This window comes from Protobothrops mucrosquamatus, unplaced genomic scaffold (assembly GCF_001527695.2).
Source record: "Protobothrops mucrosquamatus isolate PMUCROS unplaced genomic scaffold, P.Mucros_1.0 scaffold_154, whole genome shotgun sequence".
Classification (NCBI taxonomy): Eukaryota; Metazoa; Chordata; class Lepidosauria; order Squamata; family Viperidae; genus Protobothrops; species Protobothrops mucrosquamatus.
In genome coordinates this window covers 2,029,859-2,046,974 of record NW_015386230.1, presented here as the reverse complement: position 1 = coordinate 2,046,974, position 17,116 = coordinate 2,029,859, and the positions used below count along the sequence as shown (strand labels likewise).

General features: G+C 37.7%; 1 protein-coding gene across 1 annotated transcript in view; it reads right to left on the bottom strand.

The window, feature by feature from the left end:
• The window catches only part of EVL (Enah/Vasp-like), a 77,912-nt gene that overhangs the window by 5,271 nt on the left and 55,525 nt on the right, over positions 1–17,116 (bottom strand). Inside the window, exon 6 of the mRNA XM_015820268.1 lies at positions 5,215–5,278. Coding sequence (XP_015675754.1) covers positions 5,215–5,278 — 64 coding nt within the window. The remainder of the gene's footprint in view (positions 1–5,214; positions 5,279–17,116) is intronic.

Here is a 17,116-nt window from a genome sequence, read left to right as displayed (position 1 = left end):
CAGAGTAGATATTGAACAACAGTGGAGACAGAATACATCCCTGTCTGACCCCTCTTCTTATTTCTGCATCAGCTGAGTATTTTTGGCCTAGTCTCACATTTGCTACCTGATGCCAATACAGATTCTTTATTATTTGGATGTCTTTGTCATCTAGTCCCCCTTGTTTCAGGATTTCTAATAGTTTGCTGTGTCTTATTTTCATTAAACTAGACATACCCAATTCCAGCAACTGTTCCTTATATGTCCTTATATGATCCTTATATATGCCTCTAGTCCCCTAATCATCTTTGTTGCTCTTCTCTGTACTCTAGAGTCTCAACATCTTTTTTACATCGTGGTGACCAAAACTGGAGGCAGCATTACAAGTGTGGCCTTATTAAGGCATCGTAAAGAAGTATTAACACTTCACACGATCTTGATTCTGTCCCTCTGTTAATGTAGCCTAGCACTGAGTTGGCTTTTTTGGCAGCTGCAGCACACTGCTGGCTCATATTTAAATGATGGTCCACTAGGACTCCGAGATCCCTCTCACACATCACATCGGGCTATGAAATAATAATTATATTTGTGCAAGGACTGTTTTAGCCAGTGGAAGACAAAGTATCATCTCTGCCCAGCAAAAGTAACTTCAGAAAGTATGTGTGTGTACATTTGCACTATGTGTATGTTCTCACCAGATGGAATTATTCTTTTGCCTTGTGCCAATCGCCTGGCTCCTATTGTAGTAGTGTGCTGGCATGGTTAAGAGGATAGGAAGGAATGGAAGTCTGCCACCACGCCAGGTGGGAAACTGTTGAATATTCTTTATACACTTGGTTATATTTCACACTCCCTCCCCACACCTTCTGGAATTCCTTCTCCCCTCCCCCCAAATCCTAGAAAAATGTCCACAAATAGAAATGCCAAAAAACCCCCACCCAACCCACAAGTGTAAGAGATGAGATAAAGCAGCAATTTATTTTTATTTTGTTTATGAAGGAGAGAGGATTATTATTACATATTTATTATTAGTATGGCATAGAATTGGGTGAAATTTGGAGAATGCTCAGTTACAATTTGGTTTGAAAGGACAGAAAATGAGCACTGATTAGATGGCAGTTCTATGTGCTCAGCTATTGTCCAAAAAGGGCAAGCAATAATTTGCTGAGAAGCTTTGAGAACTCTAGACCAGGGCTTTTCAACCTTTTCACCCATGGTACCACTTTTAGGATATGGCAACATCTGAGTACCACCAGTCGCCTAGCAAGGTATCAAAAACTTGATGACAAAAAAAGGGAAAAAAGTGATAAAGTACAGGTAGTCCTCTACCTCTACTTACAACAGCTTAGTGACTGTTCGAAGTTACAATGGCACTGAAAAAAGTGCCCCCCAAGCCATAGCCGAGCAAGACACCTGCCTGCCCGCCCGGCGGCGCTCTTCCTCCTGTCCGAGGTTTTCATTGTTGTGAGCATTTCTTTTGAGGATTGGCAGCAAGGGTGAGGTGGGGGGAGTGTTTGTTTTTTATCCCCCCCCCCGTCTGCTGGGTGGTTGCAGCAGGTTTTGGTCACTTCACATGATCCTGGGCACTGTGACCGTCATAAATATGAATCAGTTGCCAAGCATCTGAATGTAAATCACAAGACCCTGGAGATGCTGCAACATTCCAGCTGATCAGTGCTTCTTCTGGGCTCAGCAGAAGCGCCAGGATCAGTGCTGCTTTCCAGCTATTAGGTGCTTCTTCAGGGCTCAGCAGAAGCACCAGGATCAGTGCCGAGCTCTAGCTGGAGCCTGGCCCTGATCCTGGCGCTTCCACTGACCCCTGACAGCCCTGCAGCTCCAGCCATCTCTCGCTCAGGCTTGTGCGGTGCTGCCACCAGTTCAGCTCATTCCCCTCCCCTGCTACCACTTTTCTAGGATGGTCGTGTACCACCTGCCAGGTGCCAATGTACCACAGGTGGTACCCGTACCACTGGTTGAAAAGCCATGATCTAGACCTGCAAATATAGAAATACAACTGCTCTTTTAATGTATTGGTGCTCAGATAGTTCTGCAAATAATCAAGACAGAATAGGTCAAGTCTGCACGCATTTTGAACTAGTGGGAGAAAGAAATGATTGTTTTCTGGAATAACTCTGAATCTAATATGGCTCCCATCTCCACAGCCTGTCCTTGAGAAGCGTCAGACCACTTTTTATCTTTTTCTTTCCCATCTTTATCTTTTGAAAAATAGTGCAGTTCCATTCCATGTTTTCCCAAAAAGTCTTGTGCTTTAGGGACTGAATTTAGTCTATATTGTTGATTTCTAAAAGTTAAGATAACCCCTTCTAGCTTATCCCAGCGAAAGGGAATATTATTTTGTTTCAGAAAATCTGTCAGAGAAAAATATTCTTTGAATTTCCTTAATGTTGTAATTGGAATTTCTCTGAATATTTGCACCTCTTTTCCAGAAATGTTAAATCTTGATGGTAATGTTTCTGAATTACTTGCTCTTTAATAGATTTTCTTATAAATTGGATCACAGCATCTCTTGGCATTTGTCTTCTGGCCACATATGCTGAGTTTATTCTGTAAATGTTGTCTATTTCTTTAGAGAAGTCTACTTTCTCATCATTTAGTCATTTCTGTTACAATTTAGAATAGAATAGAGCTGGAAGGGACCTTGGAAGTCTTCTAGTCCAGCTCCCTGCTCAAGCAGGAGGACCTATACCATCTCAGACAAGTGACTGTCTAGCCTCTTCTTAAAACCTCCAGTGATAGAGCACCCAAAATTTTTGAAGGCAAGCTGTTCCATTGGTTAATTGTCCTCATTGTCAGGAAGTTTCTCCTTAATTCCAGGTTGCTTCTCTCTTTGATCAGTTTCCAACCATTTTTTTTTGTCCTGCCTTCTGGTGCTTTGGTGAATAACGTGACCTCCTCTTCTTGGTGGCAGCCCCTCAGATACTGCTATCATGTCTCTCCTATGTCTTCTTTTCTTTAGACTAGCCAAACCCAAATCCTTCAGCCATTCTTCATATGTTTTAGTCTCCAGGCCTTTAATCATCTTAGTTGCTCTTCTCTAAATTTTTTCCAAACTCTCAACATCTTTTTTGTGATATGGTGACCAAAATTGGCTGCAGTATTCCAGGAGTGGTCTTACTAGGGTTTTATGAAGTGGTACTAATACTTCGCATAATCTTGATTCTACGCCTCTGTTTATACAACTCAGGATTGTATTAGCTTTTTTGATTGTGGCTGCACACTGCTGGCTCATAGTCAAGTGATTGTCCACTACAACACCAAGGTCCTTCTCACAGTTACTGTTTTTAAGCTAGGTCTCTCCCAATCTGTATTTGTACCTTTGGTTTTTCCTGCCTAAATGTAAAACTTTGCTTTTCTCCACACTGAAATTCATTTTGTTGGATAGGGCCCATTGTTCAAGTTTGTCAAAATCTTTTTGGACCCTGAGTTTGTCTTCTGGGGTGTTGGCTACTCCGGCCAGTTTGGTGTCATCTGCAAATTTGATGAGTTCCCCTTCAATTCGCTCATCTAAGTCATTTATGAAGATATTGAAGAGTCCTGGGCCTAAGACGGAACCTTGTGGTACCCCACTGCTTTCTTCTTTCCATGTAGATGTAGTACTATTGAGGACTACTTGCTGAGTACGGTTTGCCAGTCAGTTACAGATCAATCTGGTGCTGATGTTGTCTATTCCATCTTTTTCTAGCTTACCAAGGAGTAGGTTGTGGTCTACTTTATCAAATGCCTTACTGAAATCTAAGTACACTATGTCCACAGCATTTTGCTGGTCTACTAGTTTAGTCACTTTATCAAAGAATGAAATAAGACTGGTTTGGCATTATCAATTACATCACCTAAGTTGCAAATTTGTTCAGGAATTCCCCTGAGGTGCAGAAAAGTGTCCTTTTGTTTCAAATCCAATAACAGTAAATGTTGGTTAAGAAGATCTAACCTTGTGTCTGTCTCATCTCATCTAATCTGGATATTTTTAACATCTTTAGTTTGTTTTAAATCTGATACTAATAATTCAAATTTTTTTATCAGATTTTTCATTCATCTCTTTTCTTGTGTTGTGTAGCATAGAAAACTTTTTCTCAAATACTTCCATAAGGAGTTTGGTGCTGGGCTCGTTCAAATCACATTTTAGCACATCAAGATATCTTATGTGCAATCTCATTTGTCCCTCAGAGGTTTATGGCCTACTTCTCAAGTTCTATTAACAGTAAATCATCCTATTCTTCACTCAAGGATAGAAAGTGATACAGATAGTCCTTGAGTTATGGCAGTAACTGGGACCAGAATTTCCATTGCTAAGAAATGCAGCATAAAGTGCAATGTCATATGACGACATCACTTAGTGACAGCGGTCCTGGCATTCCCCATTACCATGGTTAATGAAATTCTATCAGTTGCTAACCGAGGGAACCCCCTCCAATCCAAGAAATCCTGGGCTTGGTCTCTCCAAGCCCCATGCCTTGGTTCTTCCAAGGACAGAGATTGCCTCCCCTTCAACTGCTTATCCCCCCTCCCATATCTGCTCTTTGGCCAATCTGCACTTTGCCTATAAGATGGTAAGCAGCCCCAGAACTATGAGGCTCTGAAGCTACTTGCTACATAGCAGTTCATTGGCTTCTTGCAGTTTGCCTTTGTGGGTGAGGGAACACAATTTTGCTTCTTCTTCCTTAGGGGAAAATTTCAGTTGATAGTGATACTGGTGGAGATCTAAAGTCCGAAGGCCCTCTGCTGTGGGTATCCGAGTTTTACTCTTCCTATTTATCATCTATATGCAGCTCCTGAGAGAGGTCATCAGTCAACATAGGTTGATATTTGATGATATTCAGCTGTACATCAAAACCCAAGGTTAACAAGAAATGCAGTCAAGGTGCTATCCCAGTACCTGCAGGCTGTGAGGGCCTTAGTGAGAAGAGCAGATATGGGCTTGAAATCTTCCATTAGAAGTTGGATAGTAACCTGCCATAAATGCTCTAGCAAACCTAACACTAAACAGTATATTGGACGATGATTTTATGGCTTATTCTAACTATCATTTTACCATTGGCTTCAACAATTGAACTGTGCAACTATATATTTTTTCACGAATGAAGGGCAAATATGTATATTTTCTAAATGAATTCCCTAACGACTGAATCAATATGTAGCTTTAAATAATAGGCAGCAATTTGGCTTCTGTTTATCTTTAAAATGAAAATCTGAATATTTCTGTAGATTTTTCCTTACCTTCTCTGAATTTCAATTTCATCCGGAGAGGGTCCATTTTGAACCTGGCGCTGGTTTGTGGGACCTAGAAGACAGTAAAACAGTTTCAAGGTTATTAATGTAAAGTAGTTAATGGTAGTAAGGATCTTTCCTTCACTCTGATAGATCATCTCCCCCTCTTCATTACATAATTTACTAATCCATCTTTTGTCTTTTCGTTTCTTTAGTCTGTAAGCCAGCCATTGCCCAGGTTTGTTCGCGTGTTCAAAAATTTTTTGTCTGGCCTCTTTTATTTTTTGCGCCAGTTCCTCCTTCTCCATAATGTTCAGTTTGTGTTTAATTAGACCTAATTGTTGTTTCAGATCCCGACTTTGCGGTTTTATTTGTAGTTGTATTTCCAATTTCCTGTGTTCTTCCTCTAAACTTTTTTGGCGTTGCCTTTTTTTTCTATTATCACTGGCCATATACGCAATTGCAACTCCTCTCATGACTGCCATTGGCTGGTTTCAGTGTCAATGGACCTTGGAATTTACTGCTGTTACATTTATAATGATGACTAAATTGCCTATAAATCAGGGGTGTCAAACTCAATTTCACTGAGGGCCACATCAGCATTGCGGTTGCCCTCAGGGGGCCGGGTGGGTGTGGCCAGGGTGGGTGCAGCCTACTGGGTGGGCGTGGATGGAGTGGGTGTGGCCTACTGGATGGGCATGGCCAGCTCTACATTGTTTGCGTCAAAGGTGCCTGTGGGGGCCTGGGCAGGAGTGGGACAGATCTGAGGGTCTCTGGCAGAAGGAGGTGGGACTGGGGCAAGCACCAAGGCATGGTCCATTTCTTCATTCCTCACAAAGGGTGACACCTCCCCAGCATGCACCCAGGGGTGGGGCTGACGCGGCAGGGGCTGGTTCCTTGCTGTTTCCAGACGGCCTTGTGGAGCTAAGACTGAATGCGTTTCAGCATAGATGACCACCACAAAATTGTACATTGGCTCCCGGCCGGCCTGGGCCAGGGCCAAGGCAGCGGGGGCCGTTCCCTCTCTGTTTCCAGGATGGCTTCGTGGACCACATGAAACCACTTCGTGGGCCGCATCCGGCCCCCGGGCCTTGTGTTTGACATGTCTGCTATAAATGAATAATCTCCTGCAATCAAAAAGAAGTGCTGACATAAACACCAGTATTACAAAACAAAATATATTAAAGAAAATCTAATTCAGGGTAGAATTATCAATTAGGAGATACAGGAGAGGAAAATTTGAAGAGTTGGGACTTCCGGTTCCGCCCCATAGCAACACAGCCAAATGATTGCGGGGCTCTATACCCCACGGCTGGTTTCACTCTGTCAGGGAATCTTAAATGGGTTTAAAGTCGCCCCGGAAAGGCGACGGAGGGGCACCCCAATGATCACGGAATGACAGCGGTCGATCCGTTCGATCTGGGGGAAGCCCTCCAACCCGACAGGAGAAAGGCTAGCTGCACATCAGTGTTTAGCCCAAGCTACCAGCAGCCAAAGTCCAAGAGCACGAACTAGAGCAACAGTGAACAGCTTGCTTGGAACTGGGTGAGAACATTGATCTTCTCTCTTCCATTTTGTAATTGACTCCCTGGGAAAAATCCCCAAAGCAAGAAATCCTCCGAAAGTGAGAAGGGAGGAGAATATACCCCCACCCTTCCATAGACGGAAGCGGCGAATTAACTTCAAGGGGGAAAGAAATGCACTGAAATGAAATTAATACTGTTACACTGTGGATAAATCTGAAAATTAAGAATAACCATTAAGATTTTACATCTGAAAGAGTTTTGATAAAATAAAAAAAACCCAATTCTTTGTTTGAGAAATTGGAAAATAAATAACTACTGACATCTAGTGGAGAATTAGAGTATAAAACAACAGCAACACTGACTCAGAAATTGGCAAGACACCCAGAAACAAAAAATAATCTGTTCCCTTGAACTTTAATAAGTTTCAGCCAAATAGAAAACAGCTGAGAACAAAAAAAGTAAACATACTGGGCCATATATTACAAATTGAGAACTATACTTGCTTCAAAAACCGCTGACCTTCTGCGATTATAAATATTTACTGAGCTATGATCTTTAAGCTTAAGAACTGTCTGCAGAAAAAGAAAAACTTTAACTATTGGCTAATCTTCTAGGGGGGAATTTTACTGGATAGTCAAACATTTTGGACTGCAATCTTGGCTGGAAGATAAATTGTAAGACCCCTGAACACAAGAAATGTTATAAAATACTGCCTTCAGTGGTGCTTTGGTAATTGGAAACACATTGGATTATAAAAAAACATATATAAAGATAAGAACTATATAAAATTTGGTCGTTTGGACTTTAAGATTGGCTGGTTTAAAAGGCGAAATACAGATACTATGGTACTGGTGAAAGAACATCTGGAAGGGGAAGATAAAATGGATGCTGCACACCTATCAAAAAGTGGCAGGAAACTACATCTAATATCCTCTTTTGAAGGCCCCAGCCTGGAACATCAGAGATCTGCAGAAGCAATAATTCAAGACAAGGCAAATACTTTCCAGGAGGAAATGTATGCAATGCTGCGACAGATTCAAATGACAATAATTTCAAATCATGATGAGATTAAAAACAACTTTGAGGGCATAAACGAGCACATTTCCAACTTAAACTTACAATAAAAAATTCTCAGAAAATGATGAAAAAGAATGAACAAACAGACCAGATAACAGAACATAAATCAGAGGTCAGCGACCCAAAAAGGAAAACTACAGATGAACAGAACTATAAACTAATACAAACAAAAGAAAGCTTGCAAGGTTTTACCATAAAAATGGAAATGGAAAAGATATCTTATATTTCAGGACTTCAAAATCAACTTGAAGATTGGAAAGAAAATCTAACAAAATAGACTATAGGGCAACGAGGACAATCATTTTTTAGAACAGAAACTATTTATTTATTATTGTGGTTTTTAGTATCGCCTGTTCACCGCCCTGAGTCCCGTAAGAAAGATAGGGCGGTATATAAATTTAATAAATAAAATAAATAAATAAATAAATACAAAATACAGGAAAAACCCCTGGGCAAGTTGAACACACTAATTTGGAAAACTACTTGGCTAAAGAAGAAGGCTAGAATCAGATTTGAGAGATTTGATGCGATCTACCTGAGGGAGTACTATATGATTAAATACTTGTTTGAATATGGTTAAAATAATAGATAAATTATGGATATAAAGGGGTCTTATAGTAAGAGACATAAGACATACAAGTAGTATAGTAATTTTTATAATATATGAAATGTGAAAATATTGGGATGGTGTACATGAATGAAAAGGTTGGATATTTAAAGGTTACAACTTTGAGAAAACTACGACTGATAAGAATGGTTTGAATACAGAGGGGAAACTAAGTTTAAATAAGAATTTTGAAAACAGGACATATAGTGATTTAATAAGATGATTATTATAAATACAATTGAAATATAAACTGATAAAAAGATGCTATGTGCTGATGTTACTATTATTTGTATAAATACAAGAAAAAGGTTTATATTTAACTTTATATGTATTGAATTTTAAGAATGATACTTGCTAAATGTTGACAAAAGAAGAATACCATTGGATGAAGAAAAGATCAAAGAAATATATCACTAATTAACATATTGATTACGGAATTATAGAAATTAATTATTATTGTTTTTAAACATATGAACCCAGACAACACACTGTTTAATAACACTAAAAAATGTTATTGTAAAAAATTTATAGAATATATTTTTTTAAAAGGAAAACTTGAAGAGTTGGTTGACAAAAGGAGTGTGCTACAACTTTCTACATCTAGAATCCCCATTCCAACCTATATATTAGTCCTGAAGCCATTTTAGTAGAATCAAGAATTTTTATACATCTTAAGCCACATTTCAAACACCATCTCCCAAATGAATGTTTTCATTTAATATGCAAGTTTTTAACTATTCAACCAGCAACCACTATGTGGATGATTAACATTATAAAGTAGATGTACCAGGGAATTTAATTCATTTACACGATTGATGCCCAAGAAACAAAACAAAACAAACACAAAAAAAATCTTCTTCTGGAATTGTAATTTGAACTGAAAACAAAAGCTATACAGGTAGTCCTTGACTTACAACTGTTTGTTTAGTGACTGTTCGAAGTTACAACAGCACTGAAAAAAGTGACTTATGACCATTTTCACACATATGACCATAGTCACGTGATCAAAATTTGGATGCTTGGCAATTGACTCATATTTATGACGGTTGCAGTGTCCCGGGGTCCTATGATGACCTTCTGCAACCTTCTGAAATGCAAAGTCGATGGGGAAGCCAGATTCACTTAACCATGTTACTAACTTAACAACTGTAGTGATTTACTTAACAAGAAAGTTCATAAAATGGGGCAAAACTCATTTAACAAATGTCTCCCTTAGCAACAGAAATGTTGGGCTCAATTTTGGGTCGTAAGTAGAGGACTACCTGTACTGGTCTCAAGAAAGATTCCCTTTTCTGAGCTGACAGCTCAGATTATAGTTAATGGGGGATTAACTGAATTGTTTAAAATTGGAAAGGGAACCAGACAAGGATGTCCACTATCACTACTACTATTTGTTTTAACAATGGAGATTTTGTTAATTAGAATCCGGGAGTCCTCCATTATATAGGGAATTAAGGTTAATAAAATAGATTATAGGCTAAGAGCTTTTGCGGATGATTTGGTGTTAACATTAACTCAGCCGCTAGAGTCAGTAATTGATATGATGGAAATTATAGGTCAATATGGAAAGGTTTCTGGATTCAAGGTAAATAGTAATAAGACAAAAATATTGTCGAAAAAATATGTCTAAGGATGATAAGGAGGCATTAGTTTTGCATACAGGTTATGAAATGGTGAAAAAAGTGAAATATTTAGGAGTTTATATAACAGCCTCTAATGTTAAATTGTATAAGAATAATTATGAGTCTTTATGGTTAAAGGTTAAAAAAGATTTAGATGAGTGGAAAAAACTACAATTATCATTGTTGGGGAGAATTTCAGTGGTAAAAATGAATGTTCTACCAAAATTTCTTTTCTTGTTTCAAATGATTCCTGTTTTAAAAAAAGATGCCAATTTGGAGGATTGGCAGAGGGGCATTAATAAATTTATCTGGGCTGGTAAAAAGCCAAGAGTTAAGTTTAAGATTATGCAAGATGTAAGGGAACGAGGAGGACTTAAAGTCCCTAACTTAAAATTGTATTATGATGCTGTGGTATTGACATGGATTAGTGATTGGTTAAATTTAACAAATAAGAATATACTTTCTCTTGAAGGATGGGATTTGTTATTTGGCTGGCAGGCATATTTAATATATGATAAAAAGGTGGATTCAAATTTTAAGGCACATGTTTTAAGGAGTGCTCTATTGCGAGTTTGGAAGAAATATTATTATAAATTAAATTATAAAATTCCTATATGGGCAGTTCCAGCACAGGTAATAGAAGGGATATCTAGGGGAGTTAATTTGGATAGAGTTTCTTATAAGGAATTACTTCGTCCGTTTGAAAATGAAACTCAACCCTAGGATTCTACCAGATATATTTTGCACAGAAAAAGTGGTCCTAATTCTGTGTGTAAACAGAAAAGCTTTAAAATACCCTGAAACAGGGGTGTCAAACTCGCAATGTCACATGATGTGTCGCAACGTATTGTAACTTTTTCCCCATTGCCGGCAATGGGGTGGGTGCGCATCTGGCCCGCGGGCCGGCAGTTTGACACCCCTGCTCTGAAAGATCAAGTGGCTCATATTGAAGTATGCTTATTATGTTTAAAAGCTAGATTTTAAAGTAGCATGACTAATAAATCAACATTAATAAATAACAGAGATAAAGGGCCACATAAAATAAGAGAATAATGAAATAAATAGTGTAGCTAGTTACTAAACTATTCTCTTTTTAGTCAGGATTTTCTCCTAACCCATTTCTTAATGTTTATTTAATCTAAACATATCATTTAATCATCATTAATTGGAAAAGAAAGGGCACATTAAAAAGAAAAGATATTTATACAAATTGACATATATCTGACTCATAAACTAACAATCACAAGAATCTGGATGCTGCATGTTGAATTGCCTTGAATTTTCTATAACCTTCAAGAGGAATCCTGAAGTAACCAAGTCAAGAGATAAGTAATTTATGCACCAGAACATAAATTCATCCTTCATGGATAACCAAAAATATGTAATTTGCTTCTAGAAATTATCCATGCAGATGCCTATATGCAAAAAACAACAACAACAACTAAGACAATGGACCTCACCTTAGGTCCATAATTACCTCATCTATGGTACACATTTCTGCCATCCTAGCAAAATTAGGGTTGTTTACTATGGGCAACTCTCACTTTGTGTATGAATTTCACCTTCATCCATCTAATTCCAGATGAACACCCAACAAAGGGATGGCATCTTTTTATTCAGATGAAAGGGAAAAATACAACAACCTGGTAATCTAAATGATCTTGGCCATTAGTATCAGACTGAGGTTAGTACAAAGGGCAGTACAGTACAAACTATGAGGAATCACCAGTAGAAAATTGTCCCATATTATAGAAATACAACTTCCTGGTGAGATAGGAGTGAAACTTCCAGCGCATGATGCCAACAATCTCAATCTCTGATCTGAAAGAATACTGTGGCCAGAAAGCTGGTAAGAAAACCAAAAGCATCAACAGATATATATTTCCTACCTATTTCTCAGCTAAGACAATCAAGGTTCTTGTAGGTATCTCCTATATGAAATAATTTTTTTTCAAAATCTTAGAGCAACTTCTTGAATAATTGAGCAACTTCTTGAATAATTTGGTCAATAACGGAGCACTAAACACTGATCTATATTTCCTCAGATAATGAAAATAAAGTATTTTTCTCCTAGCAATCTTACTAACTGTATATTTTTCAAATCAAAGAAACATATAATAATAAGGATACCCCTTTGTGTGAAACCTACACACAGAGTTGCATGTGTAAAAGCATACTTGCTTTAGTTGTTGGCAGCGTATGTGTGGATGTCTATGACCACATAAAATGTCAGGAAGCAGGGCATTAGTAATGCAATCCTATTCCATAAAGTTAGAAATTAGTACAATTTTCATAGCTATAACAATTTCTATACAAGGACTCTGTTCTAAGGGAAAAAAGCCAAGCCCTATTTTTCTCAATTAATATTGAAGCACATCGATCAAATAAGGAAGGAATAACTGAGACAAATCCAAATATTTTGATCTAATGCTCAGATCTCAGCAACTTATCTAATTATCCAATCAGAGAAACCTTAATTATACAGGTAGTTCTCATTTGGCAACTTCCTTGGATAGTGACTATTCTACAAATCCAATGGTAATAAATGATAATAAAAAGTCATTTTCTGATCAATGCATTTACAACAACAAAAGCCTGCAGTGTGAAATTAATTTAAGGCCTGGTCAGTTTCAGACAGCAGCTGCCAGTTAGACAGAGGGTTTAATCAACCAATTAAGGTCACAGAGCTGAGCTTTGTTAGCTTGTAGTTAAGCACTTTTTAGGGATATGCTGTGAAGTGGAGAAAAGCAGCTAGGGAAGAAATAGCTTGTTTAAACAATCTCTCTGTCTTGCCGGGGGCAAAAAGGGGGGAAATGGGTCAATCACATGACACCATGTGAGAGAACTTTATCTAAACTAGAAAATTTTATCTGTCTTTGCGGCATGTCTTCTCTCAGTCATGTGGTTTGCTTAGTGACCATGTTCCTTAGCTACCATTCTGCAGGAACAGGTTGCAATCACTAAATGAGGACTATTGATGAACAATAAAATTCTCTAGTTTTAGAAAAGAATTTGAGTGTAAAGCTCTTTTTTAAAAAAGCAATTATCAAATCAAGATATGATGCAAGAAAGTTTAAAATAAACTTCTTTATAGGTGGTCCTATTTAAAGACTGTTTGCAGTTACAACAATGATGAAAAAGTAACTTTATGACCAATCCTCGCATTTATGATTTTTGCAGATCTTTAAAGCAAAGGAAAGATGCAGTGAAATGAAAAGTAGTCATGGTTTCACTCAGCTACTGCTTCACAGCTAAACTGCTCATCTCCATTGTGGTCACTAAACAAGACCTACCCATATCATATAGATTTCCACTTGTCTTTTTATGTTTTGGGATTTAACATTTACCCAAAGCAGTAATCAGAAATGACATCATATCTTATAATTTGAGAAAAGATGCAAAAAGGAAATTATACTGTTTGCTACTTTAGATCATCATGCCTATGAAAAGTATTGTACTAAGTTGAAAAAGTTTTGAAAAAAAGTGCAATAATCTAAAATAAGATACACACAATGAATTAAAATAACATATCAAACCAGTAATATAATCAGAAATCATTCCTGCTACTTTTTAGCATAATAAATTTGTAAATGTTCACTACTGATGCAATAATTTCTATGATCAATTTGTACATTCTGAAAAACAACCAACTAATGAACTCCATCTCAACTTTAAAAAAAAATAATTAAAGAGCCAGTGAGAGATAGCAATTCATCCCCTTCCATAGGGCTGTGGGCATGTTCCTATTTAAATTCAGCCCCTAAAGCTAGCTCCTCATTAATATTCAGGCAATAAATACTACAATGGAAATACTACAATGAGAGGGGCAGGGACTATGAAGGGACTCTTAGAAATATGAACCTAGGATGGGACGGATTAAGTACTTATATTAAACAATTCCACTGGAAATGGCAGACTTGTATGTCTGATTTTAATTTTAAAACTTCAGGAGTTGGTTTATATTCATCTATGTACAAAATTTAGCTTCTTCCCCTTCCTGCAGGTTAAATAATATATAATAAAAAGTATCTGAAGATGTATTTGAAAAATGGGCAACTTCTCATCTAGAAAAGTTAAGCTTAACCATTAATCAATAGCACCACCAAATGCAGAGTACAATATGCTAATAATTGTTACAGAGCTTCAAGGCAAATAATATGGCTACTTATTAGACAAATTTACTTTTAGTCAGTGTTCACTATACTTGAGGAGTCCTCTCCTGCTCCATTTCCTGACATTACTAGACATCACCTAAAAACCTGTTTTTAGCCATCATCCACTGGAAAAGAAAAGATAGAATAGTCATTTTGCACATTATGGCACTAAAAGTATCTCCCCAGGACTATCAAAAAGGAAGATTCATTTCAAAGCTTGTAAAGTCCAAGCATATAAAATCAGAGAAGATGATTAAACAATACCGTCCACTCTTCCCTTTGCAACTGCAATCTGAATATGAAAGGTACTCAAAAACACAAAACAGAGAAGTAAAACGTTTCCATCACCTACAAGACATTCGGCACAGGATGATGCAGTCACACTGACAGAGGCAGAAGCAGTGGCAAATCCATTCTCTGTTAACCATAATAAAACTTCAATACAACTTTTCATGACCAAATAAATACCTAGATCCTTCAATGGCCAGGTTACACACGATGTAATCAATACTTTCCCTGCAGCAGTAGAGTGGGCCTCTTTCTTTAATTATTTAATCAGAGGCTGCCTTCCGAGTGTAACAGAAGGCTTAGATGTTAGGTTTATAACATAGCACTCTGTCTACAGAACAAAAATAAACATGGCTGAAATGGCACTGTGTGAAACATTTAAGAGTCCCAGAAGGACAAGATGACTGACCTTTCTCCATATTTTACTTCTATGGCTACTGAGGAAAGCAGAATATGATAATGCAGTACTTTTAAACGGATGTCCCTACACAGCTACTATGTCTTATCTGTAGCTTTCAGAAGGACAGGTATTAAATGAAACAACACATTTCATCTTCCCATAATATGGAATGCATGCAACCTCCTCATCATCATCATTACCTATTACAATTATATGCTGCCTAGTACCAATTCTGGTTTTTTCCGTTCTTTCCTTCCCCTTTTCCCAGTATTAGAACCTTTTTCAGAGAGCTAGGGCTTTGCATAATGTGTCTGAAGTAGGATAATTTGAGCTTGGCCATTTGTGCCTCAAATGAGAACTCTGGATGGATGTTTACTTATCCATTTGTTTGTTTGTTCTCTTGGCTGGGTACTATATTCTCAGGATCTTCCCCAACACCAAATTTCAAAAGCACCAATACTGTTCCTATCCTACTTCTTCAATGTCCAACTTTTGCTTCCATAGGGTGGGTGTCAAAGGGAATACCATGGCTTGCACTATTCTGACTTTGCAGCTATGGATACATCATAGCATCTGAACACTTTTTCAAGGCCTTCATGGCTGCTCTACAAAGTCCTCATCTGCAGCATATTTCTTGATTGCTTGTTGCTTTATTATTGATGGTTGATCCTAAAACACAGAAGCCGTCCACCACTTTTGATATCTTCATTACCAATTCTAAGACTGGTTGTTGTATCTGTGGCTATTGATTTACTCTTCTCAGAACATCTCATTGTCCTCATGAGAAACCAGTGTGAAAATTGGTTTGCTTTCTTCTTCATTACTTGGAACTTGCAAATGAGAAGTTTGTATCCCATAGTTAGCACCTGGCCATATCTTTGATGCTATACTTGAGTTCCGCATCTCCTTTTAGCAAATAATACAGTCAATCTGATTTCTATGTACCTCTGTCTATGTACTGAAGTGTATTTCTGATTGTTTGAAGATAGTGTTAGCTATGAGGAAATCACTGGAGTGGCAGAAATTGATTAATATGTCATCTGCTTCATTTTGGTTTCCTGAATCATACAATCCAACTAGTTTCTTCTTTTGAATTTCCAACATTAGCAGTCCGGTCTCCAATCATAAGCAGCATGTCTTGCTTACAAGTACTGCTGATTTCAAACTGAATTTGATCATAATACTCATTATCTCCTCTTCTTCTGTACTATTGGTTGGAACATAAACTTGAACTGTCTTCATATTAAAGAGATGTCCACAAAGTCTAATCAAAGTTATTCAGTCATAGATTGCATTGTATTCAAATACTGTTCTTGCTATATCCTTCCTAACTATAAAAGCAACACCCTTCCTTTCTTTTTTGTGTCCTGCATAATAAAAATGATATTCTGAGTGTCCAATCCTAATCCGCCTCAATTCGCTAATGCCTATGATGTCTGTCTGTAGTTGTTTCATTTCAATTTTCCCATGTTTGTGCTTCTTACATTCCACATTCCCACTTTGCAGCTTTGAATTTCTTTTCCTGTATGACAACATCAGCAACTAGATGTCCTGAAGGCTTTAATCTAGCCATGACTTAAAAATCTTCTGTTCTCTGAAAAATCCTCAGTTCCTGTTTAATAGCGTGTCAACAGCCTTCAGACCTGAAGGGCCCATCATCTGGCATTTTGTCAATAATTTTATATTTTCTATCTAAATGGTTTTCTAGGTAAAATACAGAAGTGGCTTTCCATAGTTTTTTTCCTGGCAAAATATTGATGCTCTTGCTATCTTCACTAAAGTGATAATCTGCCTCCAGCATCTTCCTATATCACTGCTGCTGAGTATAGATTTCTGCTTGCTTTAGCTGGGCAGCTGGAATGACCTTCACACCTTGGATGATCCTGCTGGGAATATATAGTCCTGGCATATACAACCAATAGTCTTTAACCATTGTAGGAATGCCCCCCCACAAGATGAGGCAGCATAGCAGGACTGTCTCTCTCTCTCTGTGTGTGTCTGTTTGTGTGTAGACATATAAGCTTGTGAGTATATAAATGTCCTTTACTATAATATCTTTTTCACGTTTCCAAAAAAGAGCTTCTAATGTTTCCCGTTATGACTCTGGCTTTCCCATTTAACAGATTTTATCTAGCAATAAGAAAAATGATCAAAGAAGATAAAATTGTTGGATGCCACATTTATTTGAGTAGAAACTGACACAGAATGTCAAGAGAACTGACCTCAGATTCATTTGC